The sequence below is a fragment of the Dermochelys coriacea genome, chromosome 6, assembly GCF_009764565.3.
Source record: "Dermochelys coriacea isolate rDerCor1 chromosome 6, rDerCor1.pri.v4, whole genome shotgun sequence".
Taxonomy (NCBI): Eukaryota; Metazoa; Chordata; order Testudines; family Dermochelyidae; genus Dermochelys; species Dermochelys coriacea.
This window is the reverse complement of record NC_050073.1, coordinates 71,288,547-71,313,686: the sequence shown is the minus strand read 5'-3', so window position 1 is coordinate 71,313,686 and position 25,140 is coordinate 71,288,547. Positions and strand designations below refer to the sequence as shown.

Genomic DNA, 25,140 nt, shown 5'->3' with positions numbered 1-25,140 from the left:
TTCTTTCCAGCTAAAATGCTACAAATAAATAGTAAGTGAAGTACAAGTACTTGTGTGATTTGGCTCAGAGATTAGTAGGATACACAAAAAGTAAAACTAGAGATAAAGTTCATTTGCATAGACACGAATAAACAATTATTGTCTAACATTGTCTTAAGTAGAGATACTATGTAAATAACCGATTTGCAGGGATATCACACCACATACTATTATTTTTAATCACCTTAAAATAAACTATTTAATGTGTCAAAAAGCAAGTCCTTTAAGAAGTTAAATGCAGTTTATGAGAATTTATATAGACTTAAATTGCTGTACTCCTTCCTATAAAAGTATAAACTTCCTTGCTTATTTTAACTGTTTGTCAATTACTTGTTCTCAATTTACAATAAAACAAAAGTCAGGCAACAGACTGTCAAACTGGAAGTTAAACAAATAAATCCCACTAAATATCCCTTTTTACTTGTCGGACAGTAACTGCAGTGATATTAAGTACTAATGAAGATGGTTAGTTTAATATTGTACACTTTACAGAGATCAGGTGAAAGGAAAAGGTATTCCTGAGAGTAGGGGAGCAGTCTATAACCCTTTTGTTCAATAGGATGGCCAGAAAAACAACTGAAGAGGACTTCTAGAAAACATTACTAATGTGGTTTGACAAGACTAATAATATAAGGGTCTCAGCCTGCTTGAGAGTCACTGGAGAATGAACAGGTTGTGCGGCTTACCAAATAAATAAATAAAATGAATAGGTGCCCACTTTGTCTTGTTATTTGAGCTCATTTGTTAGTCAAGTGTTAAACGAGTCATTAACCTGGAGATGGGAGGCGGGGCAGGATTTGACAGCCAAAGAACTCCCTAAGCAGTAGGAAAATCATGAATGAAGTAAAATAACCAGGAAGATGTGATAATGGGGTGTGATGGGGAAACTGCCCCTCACTAGCTGGCAAGAGTTAATAGCAGCACTTAGAGCGGCGGCGCAGAACCGAGCCAATCAGAGGAAGGCTTAGAAGCAGCCAATCAGGGCCAGGCTGGGCTGTATAAGAAAGGCTGCAGGGCAGAGATGAGCTGCATCTCTCCCTGGAGCTTGAGGGAGAAGGACTGGCTGCCTGTAGAGAGACGTACCTGAGACAGAGCAGTGCTGGGCAGGGTCAGGGGAGCAAGTGGAGCTCCAGCCTGGCTGGCTTCCAGACTGTGGTCTTGATACAGGGACCGAGTAGGTGCTGGGGCTATGGGGAAGTGACCCAAGAACAGCAGGTAGCGGCAGAGGAGGAGAGGCAGCGAGCAGCTGCCAGCTATAGGGTCCCTGGGTTGGGCCTCAAAGTAGTGGGCAGGCCTAGGCCCCCACCTTTGCCCCACTGGCCTCCGAAGGAAGTGGCCAGGCAAAGGACTGCAGTTTGCCCCTGAACGAGGAGCTGGACTAGGGGCTGCAATTCACCACTGTGGCGAGAGGCCAGGCGAAGGACTGCTGGTTCTCCCAGAAGGCAGGAGACAATGGAGTTGGGGCACAGCCAGAGGGCCGTGCCTGGAAGAGGATGCCGTGGTCCGGGAGCGACGCGGGTCCCCACAAACAGCAGAGATGGTGGCGAAGCCATGACGGAGAGTGAGACACCACAAGAGGTGCCCTGTTAATGGACACAGTGGCACCTCTCTCTTAACATCATGTGAGGCAATGTGGGGGTATTGATCTGCCAAGCCATCCCAAGCAGGAAGTCCCCAACAAAAGAGAGAGAGAGGTTTGGTTACCTTGCAAGGGCAGCACTGTACATTTTTGTTAAATGGGATGTGGCATTTCTTGTTTAGTATTTCTGATTTGCGGGTGGGTTCTTGCTGTTATGACATATCAAAAAAAGTGATAATTTACCTTTCATAAACAGTTTGGGGACTGTGTGACTCAAGGGATATGTCTACACTGCAATGCAAGCCAAAGGTTCGAACACAGGCTCAAGCCTAACCTCCCCCTCCTTCATCTACAAATTGTGCTAACCCAGGGCTTGGCCACAAGGTCCCAGGACCCCCAGAGATAGAAGGTCTGATCCTGAGTCAAACTGGACCCAGAGTTCAAGCCCTATTGATTTGCAGTGTAGACACAGTCCTACTGGACTTGTGCTCTGTGAGTCCACCAACGGAATCCCACAATGAAATGGGCCTACCTTCGTTGTCCTCTGGACAGTCAAGTTTGGTGGGCAGTCAAGTCTTCCCAACCCACCATGAACAGAGGACTAGACTGGTCCATGTTTTGGGAAGGCACTAGCAGTTTGGGATATGGGTGTTTGGACTTGGGCCTATATGATGCAGTGCCCACAGTTAAGCCCCAGTTTGGGACCCAAGATTCAGTAATTCCTAACCTGGGGTTATAAATGAGTATAGATGCTCAAGCCCCACATTAACCATCTCAGACACTGCTAACTTGAGTTCTACTACCCCTGGTCTTACATTGCAGTGTGGACATACCCAAGGGGGACAGAAGACTAAGCATTAATAATTGTAAAATAGTCTGAAAGTTAAGCTTCTTCACAGAGGACTGAGTTATGAGAGTTTTTTTACTGTTTTTCTCTTTCAGTATTTTCCCTTCCTCTCCAACTCTCACTGCAGTCCATAGCAGTCCTTTCAGTGCTTTCACAGGAAGTAGAACTGCCCCCTCTTCTACAACATACCAGACCATTCTACGACAATTGCCCCTGTAATTTAAGAGCACACCATCAGGCCAAGCGGATTTGTCTGTTTAAATCAGCAACCATAGTGAAACCAATTTTAATGTGCTTCTTCCACTAACTGGCAGTTTATTTTTTATCCCCTCCTATTTTTGCCATTCTAACAGGAAGCCCATATAGTCTATTATTCACCCAATCACAAGCATATATCTGCAAGTCAAAAATCAGTACTATGTGGAATACACAGCAAAAGATTTGTTTTTGTTGGGGCTTCATATTGGAACACTGAATTGTGAAAACCACATTTCATGATGAAAGGTTTAATATCTTTTCTTACATATTATATGTTTGGGCAGAATTAATCAATGAATGACACAGCTCATGTCTAGACATTAAGCATACTTCCGTGTGTTTTAAGAAAAGAGGAAACTTTAAGGAATGCAAGTTGGTTAAAATCACAAATTCTGACCAGCTGTAATGTGAATCTGTTCAAAGGAAGAACTATTATCAGTCATCTCTGAGCAAGAGAAATCAAATTATCTTAATGAATACAGGTGGAATAATATATTTATAAATGTATATTATATTTAATAACATACATAAATATAATATAAATATAAAACTATTATTAAACGATCCTTTAAACTCTGGCACATTACTTTGAAAAAACAAAACTGATGAAAGTGACAAAAATGGAGCTACGTATTTTTAAACCGATAAATCATGATTCCATTATTTTACCTGAAACTCTTTTGAGTTACCCCAAGTAATGTGAAATAAAGTGACACCTGCGCTCCTAGTTGGGAGTGTTCAGCATCTCTGAAAATCAGACCAAGGTGCCCAAATAATCGAGGCACCAAAATCAGAGGCCACTGCTGTAAAATTTGGCCATTATTTTTCGTTGAAAACATAATTTGTTATTAAGTAATTGTAGGGAATACAAACATAAAACTAAACATAGTATTTTACATATTTAAAATGTTTTCTCCATAAGCTCACAAAAACAACTTCCATCTCCATAGGAGCAAACAAGGGCTGGTAGGATAAAGGTTGCTATTATCACCACTCACCCCTATGCTCCCTTCTGTAACTCTAAAACCCAAAGATACAATAGAAGCAAACACAGCATGTTTTCCTCTTTCTTGAGCCCATGCAATTCTCTCTACACCTGCTCCATGTTGTCAGGGCTCTGCTGGCATTCAAGGGTTGAGCGGGCGGGGTGGGGGTGGAAGCAGGGCATAGCCACAATCTCTCAGGACTTCATGAATTTCTGAGCAGAATCCACTGCTCCCCCTCCACAACTCTTACTGTGAATCAACAAAACTGTGCATTCCCTTCTTTCCACCGCTGCTACTAGTCAATAGATGACACTATTCCTGTTCAAAAGTTCATAAAATTTAGCGCACACATATTTAAAGTAATGTACAGGTTAGAATTCTTAACTTTTACTGCAGCCTGCACCCCTTTGGTTCTCAAAATATGTTCTCACACCCCTTATCAAAAATCGTCGAAGTAGGTCCGTTCTTTAAACCTAGATATATTTTTTTGTTTGTATATTACAGTAATTGTTAAAAATGTATAATGTTAATAAATACATAGGTTTGATGAAACAAAATAATTGTACTTACGTGCCTGTGCTTAATTTGTGTTTTCAACGATTTACTTTCTAAAAAAATCTGGCATGTCTCGCACCCCCAGAAAGGGCATCTCGCACCCGCAGGGGGTGCATGCACCCCAGATTAAGAACCACTGGGTTAGACAGTATATTACACCTGGTTAAATTTTACAAAACTGACCATTTCACAGTATATCATGGGTTTTTATATAATGAAAATTGACATATTTGCAACATTTATCTAGATTTTATAAAATTCATCTGTAAGCTGAATTTTAAATATGTATATACTATATTTTATGAAACCAATAAAAGAATATAGTCAAAAAGTATTTGTCTGTCTAGGCCAATGAAGTTTGTCTCCAATCCTAAAATTGCTGATGCAGATAGCCTATTTTTAATTTCTTTAAGGATCTACTGCTGGAAGGCATGCTGTTACTTCCACATCCTCTATTGCTGGTTCATCTGAATATGGGTTAAATATGACAACACCACAGACTTCACTCTGTAGCCAAGAGGAGAAAATATAATTTTATGTACTGGGAAACAGCAGGTGCAGAAGAGCAACAGAGAATACATATCTTTTTCTTTCAGGAACAGGAATTCTGACAGAGTATCTTGCAAGAAAGGCACACACCATTTTCTCATATTCTGTGGACACCAACACTATCCTCCCTGCCACTCAGGCCTGTAATCTGTGCATGCTCTTTCTCTTGTCCCTCAATCTAAACCATATCCACTCTGACAGCTCTTCCTGCAAAACATCTCTAAAATCCATCCTCTGTTCATCCTGCTAAAATTCTGGTACAAGCCCTCATTAGCTTATATCTTGACTATGGCAATCGCCTCCTTTCTGGTCTTAACAAATGCCATCTTGACACCCTTAAATCCATTCAAAATGTTGCTGCAAAAATGCAAAACTCATCACTCTGACCACATCACAACATTCTTTGCATCCCTCTATTTGGCTCCCTTTTTCCCTTTCACTCATGCACAAACTACCATATAGAGGTTTGAGAGTGAAGGGAAGTATGTAGAGCAGTCAAACTCTGACTTCACTCTGCAAATGATGCCAGCCTTTAATGTCCTTTGGTCAAATTTTCCCACAAGCATCTTCACCTGTTTTCTAGGCTGCTCCTTATGTCTGGGGGAATGCCCTGAAAAAAATAATCGGCAAAGCAATCTAATTATCATCTTTCAAATCTCTCCTTAAAACTCACTTAAACTCACTCACTTAGGTTGTGATGCCTATAAAACACTTGACAATGGTTAAACTACTGGTGTACCTCAGCTGCCACTTATTACACTAAGCATAATCCCATTTTTTGTCTCTACCTGTTGCCTCCTATCATATATTTAGATAAGATATTTGGGGCAGAGACCATCATGTGTGTGTCAGTGTTGTGCCTAGCATAATGGGTTATACCATAATACAAACAACAGTCACCACAGTCACAAAGACAGCAACAAGTAGAACCTCACCCTGATTGCCATCCATTGTTTTGGATAATGTATGAACAACATGGAAGAGATCAGAAGTAAAAAGTGGCATCTCTGAAGCTTATATGGGGTCGGGGAGGAAGGTGAAGAAAAGCTGGGAAGGGAGAAAGTTACCCCAGTAATGAGAAGAAGGTCACTAACACTTTCCCTTTTTTGCAGTAGAACATATGGCAGTGACACTGGTTATTCGTACTGTTCAAACCCTAAGGATTCATGAGGAAATAGTAATATTTAGTTTAAATGTGATTTGCAACGTACAATCTTCTAAAAACTGTAAGGAGGACAGGTTCCAGTAATATTGTAAAACTGTATGTGGCATCCATGAGACAATGTGTTATGCTGTCATTAACACACTGACAATGTGGAAGGTCTAATAAAATGCCAATCAGATTATTAACAACAGCAGTATTTCAGTAACGTTTAGCTGCTCTAATCAGGATCAAAGCCTGATTGCACTATCGGTGGGATCAACACATGGTGAGTGACATTGAAATGACTTGCCTACAAACTGCACATAATATTGAAAATATTAATTTTAACTATTTTCCCCATCAGAAGCTGATAAATAAGATATCCATAATTTACTATGAGCACCATGATAGTATAAAAGTAACATAAGATATAATTCATTTTTTACAAACCTGTAATAACTATTAATACCATACAGTTTAAAGCCATATCACCTTCCACTGTGATTCCCATAGTTCTCACAAGCTAAGCGGAGTCTAGCTTTGTGATTCTTTGGATGAGATGTAAACCTGAAGTCCTGATCACTTGGCCTTTAACACAAGAATCCTAGTGCTTTTTTATTTTTTTTTTGGTCTGGTGTTACACTTTGTATGCTTCCCGGGCAAATTATTAAGATATTAGGAAAAACTTTTTCACTAAGAGGGTGGTGAAACACTGGAATGCGTTACCTAGGGAGGTGGTAGAATCTCCTTCCTTAGAGGTTTTTAAGGTCAGGCTTGACAAAGCCCTGGCTGGGATGATTTAACTGGGACTTGGTCCTGCTTTGAGCAGGGGGTTGGACTAGATGACCTTCTGGGGTCCCTTCCAACCCTGATATTCTATGATTCTATGATTCTATGAAATTACAACATGAATAATTAACTTCAGCCTACTTAAATTCTCACTGAAGTCTCATCTGGCTCTTGTTCTAAATGAATATGTACAGCTCAGTGCTAATTAGCAACTTCCCCATTCCATTCCACTGGTGCTGGGTGGGTGTCACGATAATTATGACAGATTAGATAGGATGTCCAGGAGAAATAGTTTGTACTGTCAGTTAAAATGTTAAATGCTTTTGGCTCTATATAGGAGTAAGATCACCATCATATTAAATTTCATTTCTTTTTTTTAAAAAAATGGCTTTTGAGAAACATGTAAAGGATTTTAATTGCAATCTTTTTGTAGTTAAGATGATTTTTTTTTAAATAAAACACGTACACTACCATTGTGCTTGCTTTCATGGGTGAAACTCCAAGAAGATAACTTGCTAATGCTCAGCTAGGACAAGGACTAGTGTTTTGAGTGAAACTGAAAACCAAAACTAGTCATAGAATTGGACAGTTTAAGGCCAGAAGGGACTCCCAAATCATCCAATCTGACATCCTGTGTATCTCAAGTGGCCAACATCCCCCAAACTAACTCAACAACCAAAATTAGTATTACAGCCCAAAATATTACAGCCCACAGAAAACTAAATTATTATATGCCACAGGTAGAGAATAAAAGGGACTGAGGTGCACCAGGGATCAAGGCCTCCTGCAATGGTAGGGCAACAATTAAATGAGCTATATCGAGATAATCCCAGCAAGTCACCCAGACTATCATGGTGCAGAAGGTGGCAAAAAACCCTGATAATTCCTTCCTAATCTCACATATGGCACTCAGTTAGACCCTGAGCATGTGAGCAAGAACCAGCCAGCCAAGGATGGGAGAAAGAGAATGCTTGGTGCCACCTCAGAGCACCGGCCCACCCTGACCAATGTCCTATCTCCAGCTGAGACCATCTCTGATGCTTCAGAGGAAGGAGACAAAAAAAGAAATCAGATTTTTGGGGGGGGTCAGGGGGAAAGGGGGAGGAAATCCCTTTCTGACTGTTACAGGTGACTGACGCATGAGCTTTAAGAATGCAAGCCATAAACCAGAAAGGACAACCAGGGCTGCCCTGCCCCACACCATCATAAATAACCCTGACATACAATCCCACACATATACTTTTTCAGCTCTCTTGAAACAAATTAAGTGTTTTTTTCCCATAGTGATTGGGAGGCTGTTCCAGAACCTCACTCTTCTGATGGTTAGAAACCTTCTAATTTTCAGCCTGAGTATACCCATTTGTTCTTGTGCATGCCAACATTGTTCTTTAGTTTGAATAACTCTTTACCTTTCCTGGTGTTTACCCATGATGTATTTATTGAGAGCAATCATATCACCTCAGAGTCTTCTTTTTGCTAGGCTGAGCTTGTGATAGGACTGGGCTGACTGGTGGTACCACTTAGTAGTTAGGTCCCCGGATTACAACTCTCCCGTCTCTAGCGTCCCCTACCAGTGGTCACCCTCTTTTGGTAGCTAGTAACTTGGCCCTCTGTCCAGGTCATTGTAGAAGTCCACCCCTTTCCTGCGTAATAGAGTTCAAGAAAATATAGAAGTCCAACGTCCTGCAAAAAAGGAGTGTCCAGCCCAATTCCGGACCCACAAAGCCCCCTTACTTTAGGGCTTACAATGTCTTCACTCTCCTTAACTCAAGGTCAGGGATTATGCCACCCTTGTGGCTGGCTTATAGGGGAAGCCTGGACTCTCCCTGTCTACCAGGCTTTGGCCCAGGGGTCCTACAAGTGGCAGCAACGGAGAACACTGGGGTGCTTGATAAGTTTGCCTCCCGGGGCCACATCCTACCACTTATTTTCCCAGTCCAGGGCATGGTCACAGTCTCACAAACAATCCAAGAAAAGACAGTGCAAAGGGTTTCTTAATAGAATTAAATATAAAATAAATCTGGAGAGATATTGGCTTGTTATCATAAAATATTGTTTGCTTTGTAACTCAAAATGTATTCTTCAATTTAATGAGCATGAGAAATTTTTGAAAAAAGAAGAAAAAGATCTGTATGAAGAAACTTCGTAGTTTGGACATACAGATGTACATATTAAAAAACTGCCAATAAAATAACTGGACTTGTGGAAAATACAGTCTTCAATGTCCCCAACATGTGGTTGGCATTATGGTGCATTTACATGAAAATATATGTAGCGGATGAAGGGGAAGTGGTCATTCTAGACAGATTCTCTTTACAAATAGGTGATCTTCAAAGCAGATTTTACGATATTATAGTTAACACTAACACTGGAGGAAATAGTATGTCTGAAAGAGAAAGTATCTCTAAACAGGGAATTTATTTTGAAAAAATTCTACATATATCTCTACAGTCATTTATTTATTATACACATGTAGTTTTAATATCTACATCTATAACTCTGTTTCGGATTCCTAAATGATGTGCAGATTTTGTCCAGGAAAGAGACAATAATTCAACTATATTTTGCAAGCAGCTAACTTATTTTCATGGTCAGTTAAGTGTAGGGCAGCATGGTTAAAGTGTTTCTGCTACTAAAAAACACTGGATAGAAATCTAATTAGATTTCTACAGTTTTGTTACATTTAGAGGTCAAATGTTGTTTTAGACAAAACAAGATCTTGCAGCTGAGTCTATCAGTTAGTTAAGGGTACTATTAACCTCTTTTTCTGTACTTTTAGAAATCTTTAGCTGCCCTTTTAATAACCCAAAAATATTTGGTTTAGTTGTGTAAGATTTCTCATATTGGAATTCTAGACTGCACTTTTTTTATTTTTATACTAATTATAATCGATCAAATTTTTAGAGGGTGACAGAAAAAAACTCCGGGCAAAGTCTTCACATTTGGGTTCCTAAAGCTAGACAACGAAATCCACATTTATGCACCTACATAACGGGAATAATTCTGAGAAAAGATAAGCCAAACATCTGCAGCTCACATTGAATTTACCTCCAAAGGTTATTAAGGTGTCAGTTGTTAAGGTGCCTAAATAAAGATTTAAGTGTCTAATTGTTGACACCCAAGTTTTAAAATATTGACTAAAGCTAGTTATTCTGCTTCTACAATATTTCCTCCCTAGATCCAAGAAGAATTTGTTACTGATAAATACGTCTTTTTTTTACATTTTAATTATAAACATGTAGAAATGCAAAACAAATCATGCATCAAATTAATGAGCTTTACCCAGCTACAGAAGACAGCTGTCCATTCCTATCATACTAAGGTTATTAAAGTTTACCATTGCAGTAAAAACAAAACTAAAAAAGTCTCCTTCACAATGTACAGTGATCAGTACTTAAATTTCTTTCAACCTTTTATTCCTGGACAGCGGTTAGTGAAGTGTCAGTCTCACACTTTGTAAAACAGAAACTTTAAAGGGTCATGACTTTACAAGATGATGAAAACAGTTTTTCCATCATTCTAATTTAGTTATTTCATGAGGCTCTTCATTTCAGCAGCACATTGTCTTGATGAATCACCCAGGTTTTAAATTTAAAGAAAAAAAATCCAAACAAACCTTTTCAAGGTTAATGATATTGTAATAAAATAATTTGACGCAAACTAAAAAATATTATCTATGTGAACTGGAATTGATTACGAATTCAAAACATGGTGCTTTGTGTTCTACTGGCTACTGCTTTATATTCATGAACAGGAATAAACATCACATCAGACCCATTAGCAGAATGGATCAGACATCTATACTACCTTTTTATTTGTAAATAGAATGACAATGCACTAACATTTTGACAGTATCTTAGCAATGAAACAGGCAAAATGATGGTGGACAGTTTTACTTACAAACAAAAATGGCATAAATAATATATTAAAGTTAGTTGAGAAGTTCTGTTAAGATGTCTAATGCTATGTTTATGCCTTTACATGGGTATTTAAATCAGTTTCTTTGAAGGGGCTATTGGTATGCAATCAGAATCCTGGTACTATATAAATTAAAAAGGAAAGGATGTGTGGCCTCAATCTTTTTTTTGTACATTAATTTATATTCCTCATGACTAACAATGGAATGATACTAAAAGGACATGATTCAACAGAAAATACACCCAGCTATTGTATTGTGGAAGTCTATGGAAGTCTGCTAAATGCCAATTGATTTTATATAGTTTCAGATGTCAAATCAGGCGCAAGCAAATATAAAAGATACCCTTGTAAACGTTACATGATGTAAACATTGTAATTGATTTTTTAAGCTGTTAAATGAATGATCCAGAATGCTATGCTATTTAAGTTTTTAAAAACTGTATTATCGGCAATTAACACCAGATTTGAAATATATTCATAGGGCTTAAATATATTTGGGAATTTACGATTTTTCTGGCATGTCTTTAAAAGTTGGCTTTTACCTGTTCAATACCAACTAGTCAATCCAACAATTCACTCTGATTTAGAGCAAGATGAACAACCTAAGCGCTAGTGCATTTACTGCTCTCACCAATATGTTCTCCAGAAGTATGTTTTCTTATTTTACTGAGTTGAATTTGGAATATGCACCCAGATTTATATTTTGCACTGAAAGTGAGTTATCCATTTTTTCTGAAGTCTGAATTGTACTACAACCCATTGTATAAATTTGTTAGTCTCTAAGGTGCCACAAGTACTCCTTTTCTTTTTACAACCCATTCAGTACTTTTTCAATGCAAAAATATGTGATCACCATGGAGTATTTGCATACAACAGATTTTTTCCTCTCTTTTTTAAAAAAGGATTCAAGCTCTCTCATTTTTTTTAAATCAGGCTCAGAGCTGTGGGGTTTCTATTTTATTTTATTTTTTTACTCAAAATAATAAAATCAGGAGACTGTGGTGAGATCTAGCGGCATGCAGTTTGATGTCCTCAGCAGGATACCAACAGTCAGAAGTGGTGCTGTAAATTCAATGTGGGGCTTCAACACTGTGCTAAGTGTGGCCTGAATCTCAGGGGCTTCCCTTTGATGCAAGTGCAGTATATTAACTGGAAAAGCATTCACTTTTATTTGTCTGTACTGTCTGCGACAGCAATATCGCCTCATTTAGACTAGTTCAACATGAAAATACACAGAGAAGCAATCTGTTACAAATTAGCATAGCTCCCCTTTCATTTTACTAGCTAGTAATTGGAAGGGGTTAAGAAAGTGTAATTTATCAGATTATATGTGTTTATCTTTGTGTGGGGACAGCATGCCTTTGGTGAATTTTCCTGCATACCCTGAGGGAATAATCTTTCCTTGATGTCCATTTGATCTGAAAGAAAACAATGACGCCTGTGAAATATGGGAGTATAATTTGTTCGGTTGAGAAGGAACAGTTTCCCAGACATCTGAAATAGTATTAATGACTTTATTAGAACCTTACCTTTCTTTGGAAATGTTTTTATTCTCTCGTTTCCAAATGGTCTTGAAGTCACTGCAGAACTCGTACCACACAGTGAAAACGTAGTTTGGTGTGATGTGCTTCTCACCAGACTTTGGCTTTATCCCAAAGTATCCCACTGTTTCTTCAAAGCTACAGGGGAAAAAAAACTGTCAACACGTAAAACCCATTGGGGAAGCTTAGTTTCCCTGAGGGCTGGTTCCTGACTCAGTAGCCAAGGCTGATAATTACCATAACTTCCCCTTAATTTTGGAAACCACAGCAGCAATTCATGCCAAGTGTAACTAACCTTCCAACACCTACTTTTTTCCCCTAGGAGGAGAATTTTTGTGTGTGTGCATAAGACATCATTGATATATGTCATGTATGCAAAGCAAAGGCACTCATTTTTAATAATCATTATTTATTTACCTGAATTTCAATTTAAACTTATGAACTAAGATTTTTATTCTGCAAAGCTGAAAGGGGAGCTATTTTGGTGTTATTTATCTGATTAAAGGCTGACAGGAGAGTTGTATGCCAAACCAGAAATAATTAGCTGCAAAAAGAAAATCAAGTGTCACCTGATCTCTAGTTTAGAGACTTTCAGGTAGTTATGGAGCTCAGTGCAGCAGCACAAATGCCACAGTCAGTGCCAATAGCTAGTTTGCAAAGAGATAACACAATGAAAGTGATTCATACCTTCCCAGGGGGCTAGTAAGCTGATAAAAGCAGTAATAATAGGCTTGTTTTATTGCCAGTGTTGTAATACGTTACTATTCTATAATACAGCTAAAGCATTTTTGCAGTGTATCTGAGTATTTCTAAAAGACTCTTTTCCTGTTGAACACAGGAAACATTTCCTGTTGAACAGTTTTGTGGTATTTTAAGTTATTGTGCAATATGCATTTGAGCCATTATTGTATCACATTTCACAGATAAACAGGTAACTGATTCCATGATCATGGTTATGAGATGTGCAACCTGAAACAATAGAATCTACAAATTCTTTTTGCTTTTGTTAAGGTTGAATCAGTTTTCTTTCCAAATTAGAAATATCTGTCAGGGTAGTTTTGCTGATAATTATTAAAAACAATGTCATGGCTTAACAGTAAAGGCAACATAAGAAAATCTTTCAAGAGAATTCACTTTTCTTGAAACTCCAACTACATTTGGGGAAGGGGAAGTAATGTGCTTATTAACATCTACTGACGGTTCTTAATTCTTGAATTTAGGAAGCTAAACGGTTGAAAACAATATATTTTTTAAAAATTGTACATGGGCTACAAACAATAAAATTTAAGTTCAACAAATGGCCTTCAACTCATCTTTGGGCAGATATCTCATCCCTTATTAGCGGATTCATTTACACAGATCCATATTACGGGATAGATTCATAAAAGGTGCCTAACTGATACTCTAGACACCTAAATACCAGAATCAGGTCCCATTGGAATTCACAAATCCCTCATTCAGCTGCCACCAAATCCTGAAGGTGCCTAAACTCACAAAGCGCCTATATGTTTGTAATAAAATTTCCCTGGGCACATATGTTTCTGTCCATGAGCATAACACAGCAACTCCACACCAGGTGTCCAGACACACATGTCCCAGAGTGATTTACAAATGGGGAAAGACAGGCGTTTCTCTGTCTAACTCACTTCCAGGGTCCGATCTGGTAGGCAAACTCTGAGCACATTTACTAGTTTGAGCCCCTATAGGTGAGCATACACTAAACAGCCTTTCCTAACCCCAGGATTTATTGCAGTAACAGCACAGGCACCTAACTCCAATAGAGGGTTTGCAACTGAGAATCCCAAATGCCTCCCAGATTTAGAGGTTTATCTCCAAAAGAAGGATGGGGTTTAGCACTCACTCCTTGTCTTGGCATCTCCCATTGGCTAGTTTAGGTGAAGAGCTGCCTAGCTGCTGGCTTTTGTCAATTTCATTCTGATGCACGTTTCTCCCTCTATTCATTGTATAGGGAGTTTAGAGGCCTAATCCAGGCTTTAAGAATTAGGCATGGGGATGCATGGTGATGCTGAGTGTTGCCACACCTAAATTTTTTGTGTATCTAGCCCCATGTGTTTATATGGAAATTCCATGGTTAAAGTTGAATTTTGCACTTAAAGCAGGGCTTTAACCACTTTGCTATGTATGAAGAATACAGAGTATATGCCTCAAAATTACAGCAGTTACTCTGGGGAAGCCAGAGCATATACTGTAGCTGCTTTGCAAAATAAAGCACCTGGAAATTCAGTTGAACCGGTCAACTGGCTATTTGGCTATTTGTGCTTCTCCAGAGTGGCACTGAGTAGCAAGAGCTACTCAATGAATATGAATAAGAGTTAAAAATTAGAAAATGATTTAAGGTTAATAATGCATATCTAGCTGATGCATCTTTAAAAATCAGTTTAACATAATCTAGGATCACAGATTCTAAAATGCCTTCATTAGAATTAAAAGTTGATAACATGGTATCACTACAGGGCAGAGTTAAGGAAATCCGATTGCCCTAACTGTGCAACTCCTGCTAGGGGAGCGGAGTCAGGAGAAAAAGAGGAACCATTATAGGAGGGAGACAATTCCTTCTAAGGTTCCACCTTTATATAGCACCAGTTGCACTAACACAGTCCCCTACCTCAGGCCCCAAAGTAAATTCCTGGCCTACCCATCCACCACCCTCAACATTTCCACTGAATCCCCCACCTTTCTCTCTTCCCAATTTCATCCTCTATCAACCCTCCCTCCTACATAGCCCTGCTCTCACCTACCTTGTGCCTTCTGGTGCCCAGTCTGCCTCCCAGACTTTTATAAATAACTATTGCCCACTAAAAGTGAATAATAGATCCTTTCAACTACATCCTTTCATATCCTGGAGGATTACTTGGCCAATTTTCCTATATATTTTTAAAATAATTTAAAAAAAACCCCCAAACCTGTTTCCCAGATAACTAAAACCAACCAGCCAATTGCAAAGTAAGGGCCAATTTATCAGTACCTCTAGCTGCTTTGCTCTGCACCAGAACAGAGTTTCTTGTTTCAGAATAGTGCAAATGGTGCAAAGCAGCTAGAATGTAACTGAGAATCTCACGCTAATAGTTTAAATGATTTTTTAAATGATTTAAGGCTGATATTGTATAGATTCAAATCATTATAAATATCATGTGGTCAGATTTTCTTTGTTTTTTTTTTGTTTGTTTGTTTACTGTTCATGTATGACATTTTGAATAGGTTAAAAAAATGCAAAGAAACTCTGAAACAAGAAACTGTTAAAATGGAATTAAGGATGAGAGTCCATAACAGTAATTTGGGGTAAAATATATCACAGGTAAACAACTTAAACATCCAGGACTCTGCTCTGTCATATAACTAGCAAGAGATCAGTACAAATAAAATTAGACTGTATAAAATTTATTATCTTAATTTTATACTTTTAAATTCTAAAGACCCTGAGCCAGACCTTTAGCTGAGGTATACTGACATATCTCCATTGTCTTCAACAGCGCTGTGCTCATTCACACAAGCTGAGTATCCAGACCTATGTTTTCTTTTTCAAGCACTATTGGTAATGGGGAATTACTATCTCTTTGCTAATTTAAATCACCTTCAGTCTCCACACTTAATATTAGGAGATTGAAAAGAATAATTAACAGCTACAGATGGGAATACTTTAGTAAATACCCATCCATCATTTTAAACTCTGAGTAGCAAGGCTTTTATTTTAGAGCTACACAGATACAACACAGTTTAACAGCGAATGATTTGATAGTGAATATAATACCAGTAGTAGATTTGACTGCATTCTAAGAAGGAAAACAGAAAATTCTTGTATGTAAAATGTTAGTTAGTCATGAGAGAAAAAAAAAGAGACACAGTAACTCTAAAAAGTTTTAGATGAAAGCATTTTCAAACGCTACATTTTCCAATATTGCATATCAGATATACATCTCAAGCCTGCAAGATGAGCATATAAAGCAATGCACACATACAGAGGCCACAATAAAGATGAATATGCTATTTCTCATCAGGACTAAATTTGTGCTGACAAATCTACATCTGTCTTTCAGATAATATGTTAAGACAAACTCCTAACCTCATTTGGACATTGAAGATCTGGCTTCACTTTCCCAAAGAGATAACTCTAGGCTTGGGAGTGAGACAAGAAGCATTGTAATATACCTGTGCTTTGCTGTTGTTAGTAATAATGACCGTTGATAAGCCGATCCCTGCTCTTTGGTGCTTCACTTTTTTACCCAAAAAATTTGGCTTATGAATGAGTATATACAGTACTTTTTCCAGATTAGCAATGTCATATCTGATGTTGTCTATTACTTGGGTTTTTTATGTTGCCCTTCAAAACCTCTGAAGAAAAGTAAATATTTTATCCTGTGTAAACTCTATTCTCCTAAACAAGTTAGAGCTTGCTGAATCTTATTTGAATATTGCAAAAACCCCTCAAAGAAAATGACAAGCCAAAACTGTAGTTTTTACAGATAAGAATAAATGTAACATTTTTCATTTACAAGAGCCAGACAATATCTTCAGCACAAAGCTACTAAAAATGCTAACAACTAAAATTTGTCTCATTCAGCTCACTTACAAGTAGCTGTATAGCTAGCATACAGCAACATGGAAGGTAGAAGCTCCACATGAACAAAACTTAACAAGTAATACAATCTGTAATCTATTTTGAAACTATCGGCTTCACTGACTTTTCCTCCCTATGCCTGCCTCCCCTTACCAAAATATGACATGGATAAATGCTCTTACATTAATTTTTTTAAAATTTCACAAGCTTCTAGTATGGTCTATTTTGCAATCTAGGTGATGAATGAATAAAATGGCACCTCAGTACATTTTCACTGAACAAAACTGAATTATTAAATTATTCTGAGAGACCAAGATTCAATTCGCTGATGAAAAAAAAATTAAAACTGCATACTCAGATTATTTGGTTCAAACCACTTGTTTCACAACCTATGCCGCAACACGACATAAGAAAGTATGACACTGAGTACTGTTTTGAACTACAGTAGCCTTTCTATTTCATTCCTGTTGAATTCCTAGGATCAATAACATATTTCATTTTGGTCAAATATCTGTTTGAAAGGACTGGAGAACTTACCTTTTTTGTGCATTTTCCAAACAGCTTTCTTCTGTCTTATGTTCTTCTTTAGCTGCAAATGGAAAAATATTGGTATTTTAAATAAGGATCTGACTATTGTACTTAGGTTTAAATTATTCTTTGTAGTACACGTTTTTTAATGTTCAGGTTTGATGGCTTGCATAATACAGATAACAATAAACATTTCATTATTTTTCAGCCATTGGCCCATATTTTTAATAAGTGAATTTTTCAGTAGGGAATACTCAGATTTTGAAAGTAATGTTTAAAATAGTTAGCGGGGCTAAGATTATGTCACAGAGGTTGCAAAAGTCACAAAATCCGTGATTTCCAGCGACCTCCATGATACTAGGGACCCCGCAGCAGCCCAGCTTCCACGGGCAGCAGAGGGACCCCAGAACTGCTCAGTGGCTGGGGGTAGGGAGGGCCCCCCTGCAGCTCCCAGACGCTGGCAGCGACAGAGGGACTCCGGAGCTGCTCAGCAGCCGGGGGCCCACAGAGCTCCCCAGACTCCACTGCTGGCAGAGCCCCCCCAGCAGCTCTCAGCCCTGCAAGGTGGTGGGGGACCCCTCCCAGCCACTGGGCAATGGGGTCCCTGCAGCTCCCAGCCACTATGCGGGGGGAGGAGGGAGACGGGGAGGAAGGTGCAGCAGGGTGCTGGATCCTCCCTCCCCATTTTGTCCAGGATGATTTTAGTAAAAATCAGGGACAGGTCACGGGCTTCTGTGACTTTTTGTTTATTGCCCGTGACCTGTTCATGACTAAAAATATCCATGACAAAATCATAGCCTTAATCATATTATATCACAACTTCTTCCTATGTAATGCAAATTATTTTTATTTCCATTTTAAAAATAACTCATTTATCTAAGTTTCCTCTATTATTAGAGACAAAAACCTGTAAGATTAACATTATGTCTACACTGCACACCTTAGAACACCACAGCTGTGCCACTGCAGCTGTGTCATTGTAAGGTGCATGATGTAGCGGCTCTTTGTCACCAGGAGAGAGCTCTCCTAGTGAGAAAATAAAACCACCCCCAATGAGGGGCAGCAGCTTCATCACTGGGACAGCATTTCCTGCTGATGAAGTGCTGTCCACACCGGCGCTTTTTGTCGGTAAAACTTCTGTCATTCGGGGTGTGTGTTTTTTTCACACCCCTGAATGACAAAAGTTTTAACGATGAAAGTGCTGTGTAGATATGGCCTTAATCTGTTCTTACAGGATGTACCATTGGATTTGCTGGATAGACACTAAAGAGTAGTTAATAATTTCATCCATTTCACACTAATATTACACTTTGTTCAGGAAGCTGGCAAAGTGGAAATATATGTCCCAAAATTATGATGTACACTCTATACTTGCTTTTTAAAAACCATCACCAAGATTTTTAAAAGTGACAAGTGATTTTGGGTGCTTCAGTTGCTGAATACCCATTTGAGACACTAGAAGTAGCCTGATGTTCAGAAGTGGAGGCTTTGCACTTTCTGAAAAGGTTTCTCAAATTCTAAAATGGAGGCACCCCAGATCATTAACCACTTTTCAAAATCTTGGCTGCTTCTTCTACATTCAATGTTTGGTGGAACCCACTTACCTTTAATTTGGATAGAGCAAAATTGCACCTACAGGAGACATCTGCACTAGAAAAGTGTGTACTCCTATACCAGCAATAGTGCAGCTACACTGGGGTTAGTCCTAGTGTTAACAGAACTCAGAAGTTTTAATGACACAGAGATAAAGAACTCTGTCTTGATTCTGTCCAAAGAGTCCTCACTACAGTAGAGCCTACATTAGTGCTATTGCTACATTAGTACTCACTGACAACTGTTGACAACTGTCTATGGTTATAATTTTTTTCTTTTAGTGTAGACAAAGCCATAGTGAAGTGGACTAAAAGTCCTGAATTCCTTCTTTGCATTACAATGAACTTTGACTTTTCTTAGGCCACGTCCACACATAAACTTGCAACTATTTAACTAAAGGTTTGATTTTAAACCAATGTAATTAAACAGGTAAAATGCCTTGTGTGTACACACTGATTTAGGGCTGAGATAACGGGTATATATCAATTTAGCTTAAACTGATTCTTTACCAGTTCAGATAATCTGAAATAAGCCACTTTTAAATGAAAATAAGAGTGTCTACCAAGGATTTTGCACCAATTTTAAATTTTAAACCAATTTAAGTTAAACCAGTGCAACACTCTTATGTAGACAAGCGGTCTACACACAAACTGGAACTGAAGTAACTAAAAAGGCTATTGTCTACAGAATAAAGTTGCACTGGTTTAACTTAAAGCTATGCCTATACTACTAGCACTGTTGAAGCATAGCTATGGTGCTGTAACTATGGGCAGGTCTACATTTAAAAGGCTGCATTGGCGCAGTTGTGCTACTGTAGTGCTTACACTGATGGGAGAGCTTTTCCCATTGGCATAGTGAGGCCGAAGCTATATCAACGGGAGAAGCTCCCCTGTTGATATGGTGCTGTCTACATGGGGTGGTTAGGTTGGTCTAACTATATTGCTCAGGAGTGTAGATGTTTCACACCCCCGAGTGATGCAGTTACACTGCTCTAGGTCTGTAGTGTAAACCTGGCCTATTTCGCTGTAAATCCATAAAGTAGACACAGAATACGTCAATGGAAGGAGTTGCTCTGTCACTGTAGGAACTCCATCTCCCCATCCAAGTGATGGTAGCTAGGTTGATGAAAGCATTCTTTTGTAGACCTAGCTGTTTCTATATCAGGCATTAGGTCACCATAGTTACAGCACTCAGGGGTTTGGATAAATTTTAAGTGTAGACCCGCCCTACAATATGATTTTAAGCCAATTTAGTTTAACAGGTGCAAAAAAACATTGTGAATGCTTATATTTTGGTTTCAACTAGGATTACGTAGATTTAATATACTTGCTTATATTCAGTTTGATTTAAGATGAACCAAACTAAACCATTCTTAAACTAAAATAAAGATATCTAAACAGGGGTTTGCACACATAACTAAACCATTTAAAAACTGACAAGGTAAACTAGTGTATTGCTGCAAACAGAGAAGGCGAAAACTGGTTTTAATTCACAGCTTTTGTTATTCTTCTGCAAGTCTGTGTGTAGACACTCTTATTTCAGCTTAAATGTGTCCTATTTGGATTTACGTTGATTTTAACTATTTAAACTAAATCAAAATAAAACTCTCTTAATCCAAAATATCTGCCCACATAAATGTACATCCAAAGAGCTAAAAGTCTGAATTAAAACTGATTAATGTCTTGTCTACAAAAGAAAATTAGATTGGTTTAATTTAAATTGTTTTTTAAACCAATGTAGTTAATAGTGTGCCACAGGATGGCTGGCCCCAGTACAAGCAATAGAACCAGTGCCTCTGTGCCAGAGCAGGTGCTCCCATTTGGCCAAATAAGAGGGTGGGGCAGCACCTGGGGGACATAAAAGGTCAGAGAGTCCTGGTAAGAATCAGCCAGGAAACTGACACAGGTCTTTGAGGGAAAGTTGTGGAGACGAAAGCTTGCTGCAGGCAATCCCTGGGAAGAGGGAGGAATTGTATAGGAGACTGTATGTTTGGGACCTGGGAGAAGGCTGAAGTTCAGGAGAGCAGCAGGAGGGGTTTGTTGGCTGGCACCCCAAAGCCAGAGCAGGGCAGGAGGGGCAGCAGAGGAGAATTGCCTGCTGGTTCTAAGCTGGAGAATCAGAGCCAAGGGCCAGAGAGGGCTGAAGGCAGGAGAACAGTGGAGGGGCTTACCCCCGACATCCACAGAGCAAGAAGCTGGACCCAAAGGAACCATGAGAGGCCAAGGAGAGTGAGGGATGCTCCACTTGTTAGGATGAGCCCAGCAGAGAAGCTGGGGGGTTGCCACTGGGAAAAACAGGGTTGCACTCCAGGGAGGTCGACATTCAAAGTACCCGGCTTACTGGCTGGGGAAAACCTCTCTTACTGCTGGGACAGAGTTGCTGAGACTGTATGTTGCATGTACTGTTGGACTATGCTGGAGGAAATCTAGACTATGGTTGTGGGACTCTTCTTATGATTTATGTGTATGGAACTTTTGTAATAAATTCAGAGGTGCTCACTTTCCAGAGTACCGAGGATTGCTCGCCCCCTGGCCCCGCCCCAGGCCCCGCCTCCTTTCCCCTAGGCCCCACTCATGCTCCTCCTCTTCCTGCCCCCACTCCACCCCCACCCAGCGTCTTCCTGCCCAGTTCCGCCCCTGAGCACGCCGTGTCCTCACTCCTCCCCAGCCTCCAGCATGCTGCGAAATAGCTGTTCATGGTGGACGGGAGGTGCGGGGAGGGAGGAGGAGGCACTGATCCATGGGGTCCACTGGTGGGTGGGAGGTGCTGGGGGCAGGGCTGCTGGTGGGTGCTCAGCACCCACCATTTTTTCCTGTGGGTGCTCCAGCCCCGAAGTACTCATAGAGTCAGCACCTATGAATAAATTAACCCCACAAGGGCCATATTTATACTTGGAAAGACTGTGGATTATTTCATGGGATTCTAAAGGAGAGAAACTGAGGGAGGCGAGCCTGTTGTGCCGTAGGAGAGCGCTCCAGACAGGGCTGCCTTATAACAGTGCAAAAGGCTGTGTGGACACACATTCTGGTTTAGACTAAACTTATTTTACGTTGGTTTTAGTCAATTAGGAACTGGTTTCCATGCAATTGACATAAGCCATGCAATCTGTGAGTGGTCACAGAGCCTTCTGCACCAAGTTAACTAAACTAGATGAAAAACCCCTGAAAGTACATGCAGACAAGCCCTTAGTTCCCTCAGTCTAGCCTTGTCTCATGGTACTCCTCTTGAAATGCAGCTATTGTCACTTTGGACATAGGTGTCAAGTGCTACATTTCAAGTGAAACATCATTTCCTTGTTTGTTCAGGGTGAACAAAAAAAGAGTAAAAAAAAATTGCCATTATCTCATAAAATGAGGAATGCAATAGTTCCTGGCTCCTCACCATCCACTAATAAAGTGGATGGCGGCTAATAAAGAATAAGAAAGATTTAAAACTGGACTTCAGCTATGTCTACGCTACAGACCTTACAGTGCACAGCTGTACTGATACAGCTGAGCCACTGTAAGGTCTCTCATGTAGCTGCTCTGTGCCGATGGGAGAGGGCTCTTCCATTGGCATAATTAAACTACTCCCAATGAACAGGGGTAGCTCTGTCTGGGGGAGAATGTTTCCTGCCGACGTATCATTGTCTACACCTGCGCTTCTGTTGGTGTAACTTATGTTGGGTAGGGATGTGTTTTTTCACATCCCTGAGCGACAAAAGTTGTATCGACAAAAGTGCTAGTGTAGACCAGATGAAACCGCTACAGACTAGGGACCGAATGGCTCGGCAGCAGTTCTGCGGAAAAGGACCTAGGGGTGACAGTGGACGAGAAGCTGGATATGAGTCAGCAGTGTGCCCTTGTTGCCAAGAAGGCCAATGGCATTTTGGGATGTATAAGTAGGGGCATAGCGAGCAGATCGAGGGACGTGATCGTTCCCCTCTATTCGACACTGGTGAGGCCTCATCTGGAGTACTGTGTCCAGTTTTGGGCCCCACACTACAAGAAGGATGTGGATAAATTGGAAAGAGTACAGCGAAGGGCAACAAAAATGATTAGGGGTCTAGAGCACATGACTTATGAGGAGAGGCTGAGGGAGCTGGGATTGTTTAGTCTGCAGAAGAGAAGAATGAGGGGGGATTTGATAGCTGCTTTCAACTACCTGAAAGGGGGTTTCAAAGAGGATGGCTCTAGACTGTTCTCAATGGTAGCAGATGACAGAACGAGGAGTAATGGTCTCAAGTTGCAATGGGGGAGGTTTAGATTGGATATTAGGAAAAACTTTTTCACTAAGAGGGTGGTGAAACACTGGAATGCGTTACCTAGGGAGGTGGTAGAATCTCCTTCCTTAGAGGTTTTTAAGGTCAGGCTTGACAAAGCCCTGGCTAGGATGATTTAACTGGGACTTGGTCCTGCTTTGAGCAGGGGGTTGGACTAGATGACCTTCTGGGGTCCCTTCCAACCCTGATATTCTATGATTCTATGAAAGACTGGTCCTTCCTGCAGCTGCTTGCAACAAGGAGTGAAATGGAAACAGGCCCACATTAATGTATCTGCTACCAGTGGGAGCTACTGCTTTTGCTCCACAATAGAAGTGGAGATACAGCCTCTCCAAGAAGCATCTCTTTCCCCATAGAGCTACCAGTTCCTCCTACAACTCCAGGGAGTGAAGAAAGGTCCAGCTATAATTCGTAGGTGAAAAAGGAGGGGATTTTTGCCAGTAAGCCCCCCACTGCTGTTAAAGTGAAAATGTCCTTAGATTAAAAAAAAACAAACAAAAACAAAGCAAAACAGTTTTATTATTCTACTTATACTGTACTTCACTGTGTTTATCTGATAAGGAAAACTCAGAAGATATTAAATTTCAATTCTAAAATGATTTCACAAAACTAAACTAATCTTTTAAGTCACATGCAGAGTCCCATATAGTCTGCAGCATAGTGAGACCAATTCTGTGACAAACACCCATACATTTTATACCTCTCTTACAATCTTTAGCTGAGTGGTTAGGGAACTCACCTGAGATGAGGGAGGCCTTAGTTCAATTCCCCCCTCTGCTTGATGAGAAGGGATTAAAACAGGGGGTCTCCATCTCTTAGGCAGGGGAGTATCCTAGCCATTGGAATGCTGAGATATTCTGATGTGGGTCTCTCCATATATCTCTTGTTGAAGCATTCCACTTTAATTAAATAACTGCATGTTAATTGGGCCAGAGAGAGTGAGAATCATTCTGTAGTTCATTGGCTAAGGCACTCACCCAAGAGATCGGAAATCCCTTCCCCTCATCAGGCAGAGGGAGGAATTGAACAGAGGATTGCCACATCCTGGGTAGGTACCCTAAACACTGGGCTAAAGGTTACAAAGGAGGCTGCCTCTTCCTCCTCCTCCGTCTCTTCCCCAGGCCATTTTGCATGGAGTTAGGCTCAGAGCAGGCCTACTGGACCAGGCCCCAAAAGGAAGACAGGTGCTCCTCCAGCTATCTTTCCCCAATTTGTAGATCACACTGGGGCTTAGATGTGAGACGGGCACCTGAACACCTAGAGCTTGTCTACACTGAAAACTTACATCGGCATCGCTATGTCTCTAGGGGTGTGAAAAATCCAGAGAAACAGTTAGGCTGACCTAACCGTTGGTGTAGACAGCACTAGGTCGATGGAAGAATTCTTCCATCAACCTAGCTACCATGGTTTGCGTAGGTGGATTAACTACAGCAATGGGAGAACCCCTCTCATCGCTGTAGTGAGTGTCTACACTGAAGTGCGACAGTGCCACCGCTGAAGCATTATAAGTGTGGACATACACCTAGAGTGAGGCAGCAGTGTGCGTGCCCAGAGGCAGAAACTTAGGCACAGCAAAAATTTAGGCCCTTTGTGAGTTCAAGGACCACAGGGTTAGATGGCAGCTGAGAGGGCGTTTTGTGGATTGCAGTGGTGCTTAAAACTGGGACTGAAGTGCCTACAACTGAGGTTAGGCACCTAAGTCCCTTTGTGGATCTGCCTGAAATCTTTTCTCTTTCCCCCAGGCCTGGCGGGATCAACCCTCACTCCCATCCCTAAGAAAAAAATGCTAGAAGTCAGTACTGGGTGGAGCTGAAGGAAGGAGAAATCATAATAGAGTGGGATTGCCTGCTCAGGGCACAGTCCCATAATCAGAAATGAACCACTTTGATTACAGAATACTCTAATTATATTGTGCTTCCTTCTTGCATTTTAAACAAGTGCATCAATAGATGAATTGTATGGTATGAATCCTAATAA

The 25,140-nt window shown here is 40.2% G+C and overlaps 1 protein-coding gene across 1 annotated transcript in view; it reads right to left on the bottom strand.

Moving 5' to 3' along the window:
* LOC119858032 (formin) overlaps nt 1–25,140 on the bottom strand; it is a 284,466-nt gene that overhangs the window by 16,962 nt on the left and 242,364 nt on the right. The window contains exons 15-16 of the mRNA XM_043516527.1: nt 17,319–17,370; nt 12,194–12,343 (exon numbers count right to left, since the gene is read on the bottom strand). Of these exons, the coding sequence (XP_043372462.1) occupies nt 12,194–12,343; nt 17,319–17,370 (202 nt within the window). The remainder of the gene's footprint in view (nt 1–12,193; nt 12,344–17,318; nt 17,371–25,140) is intronic.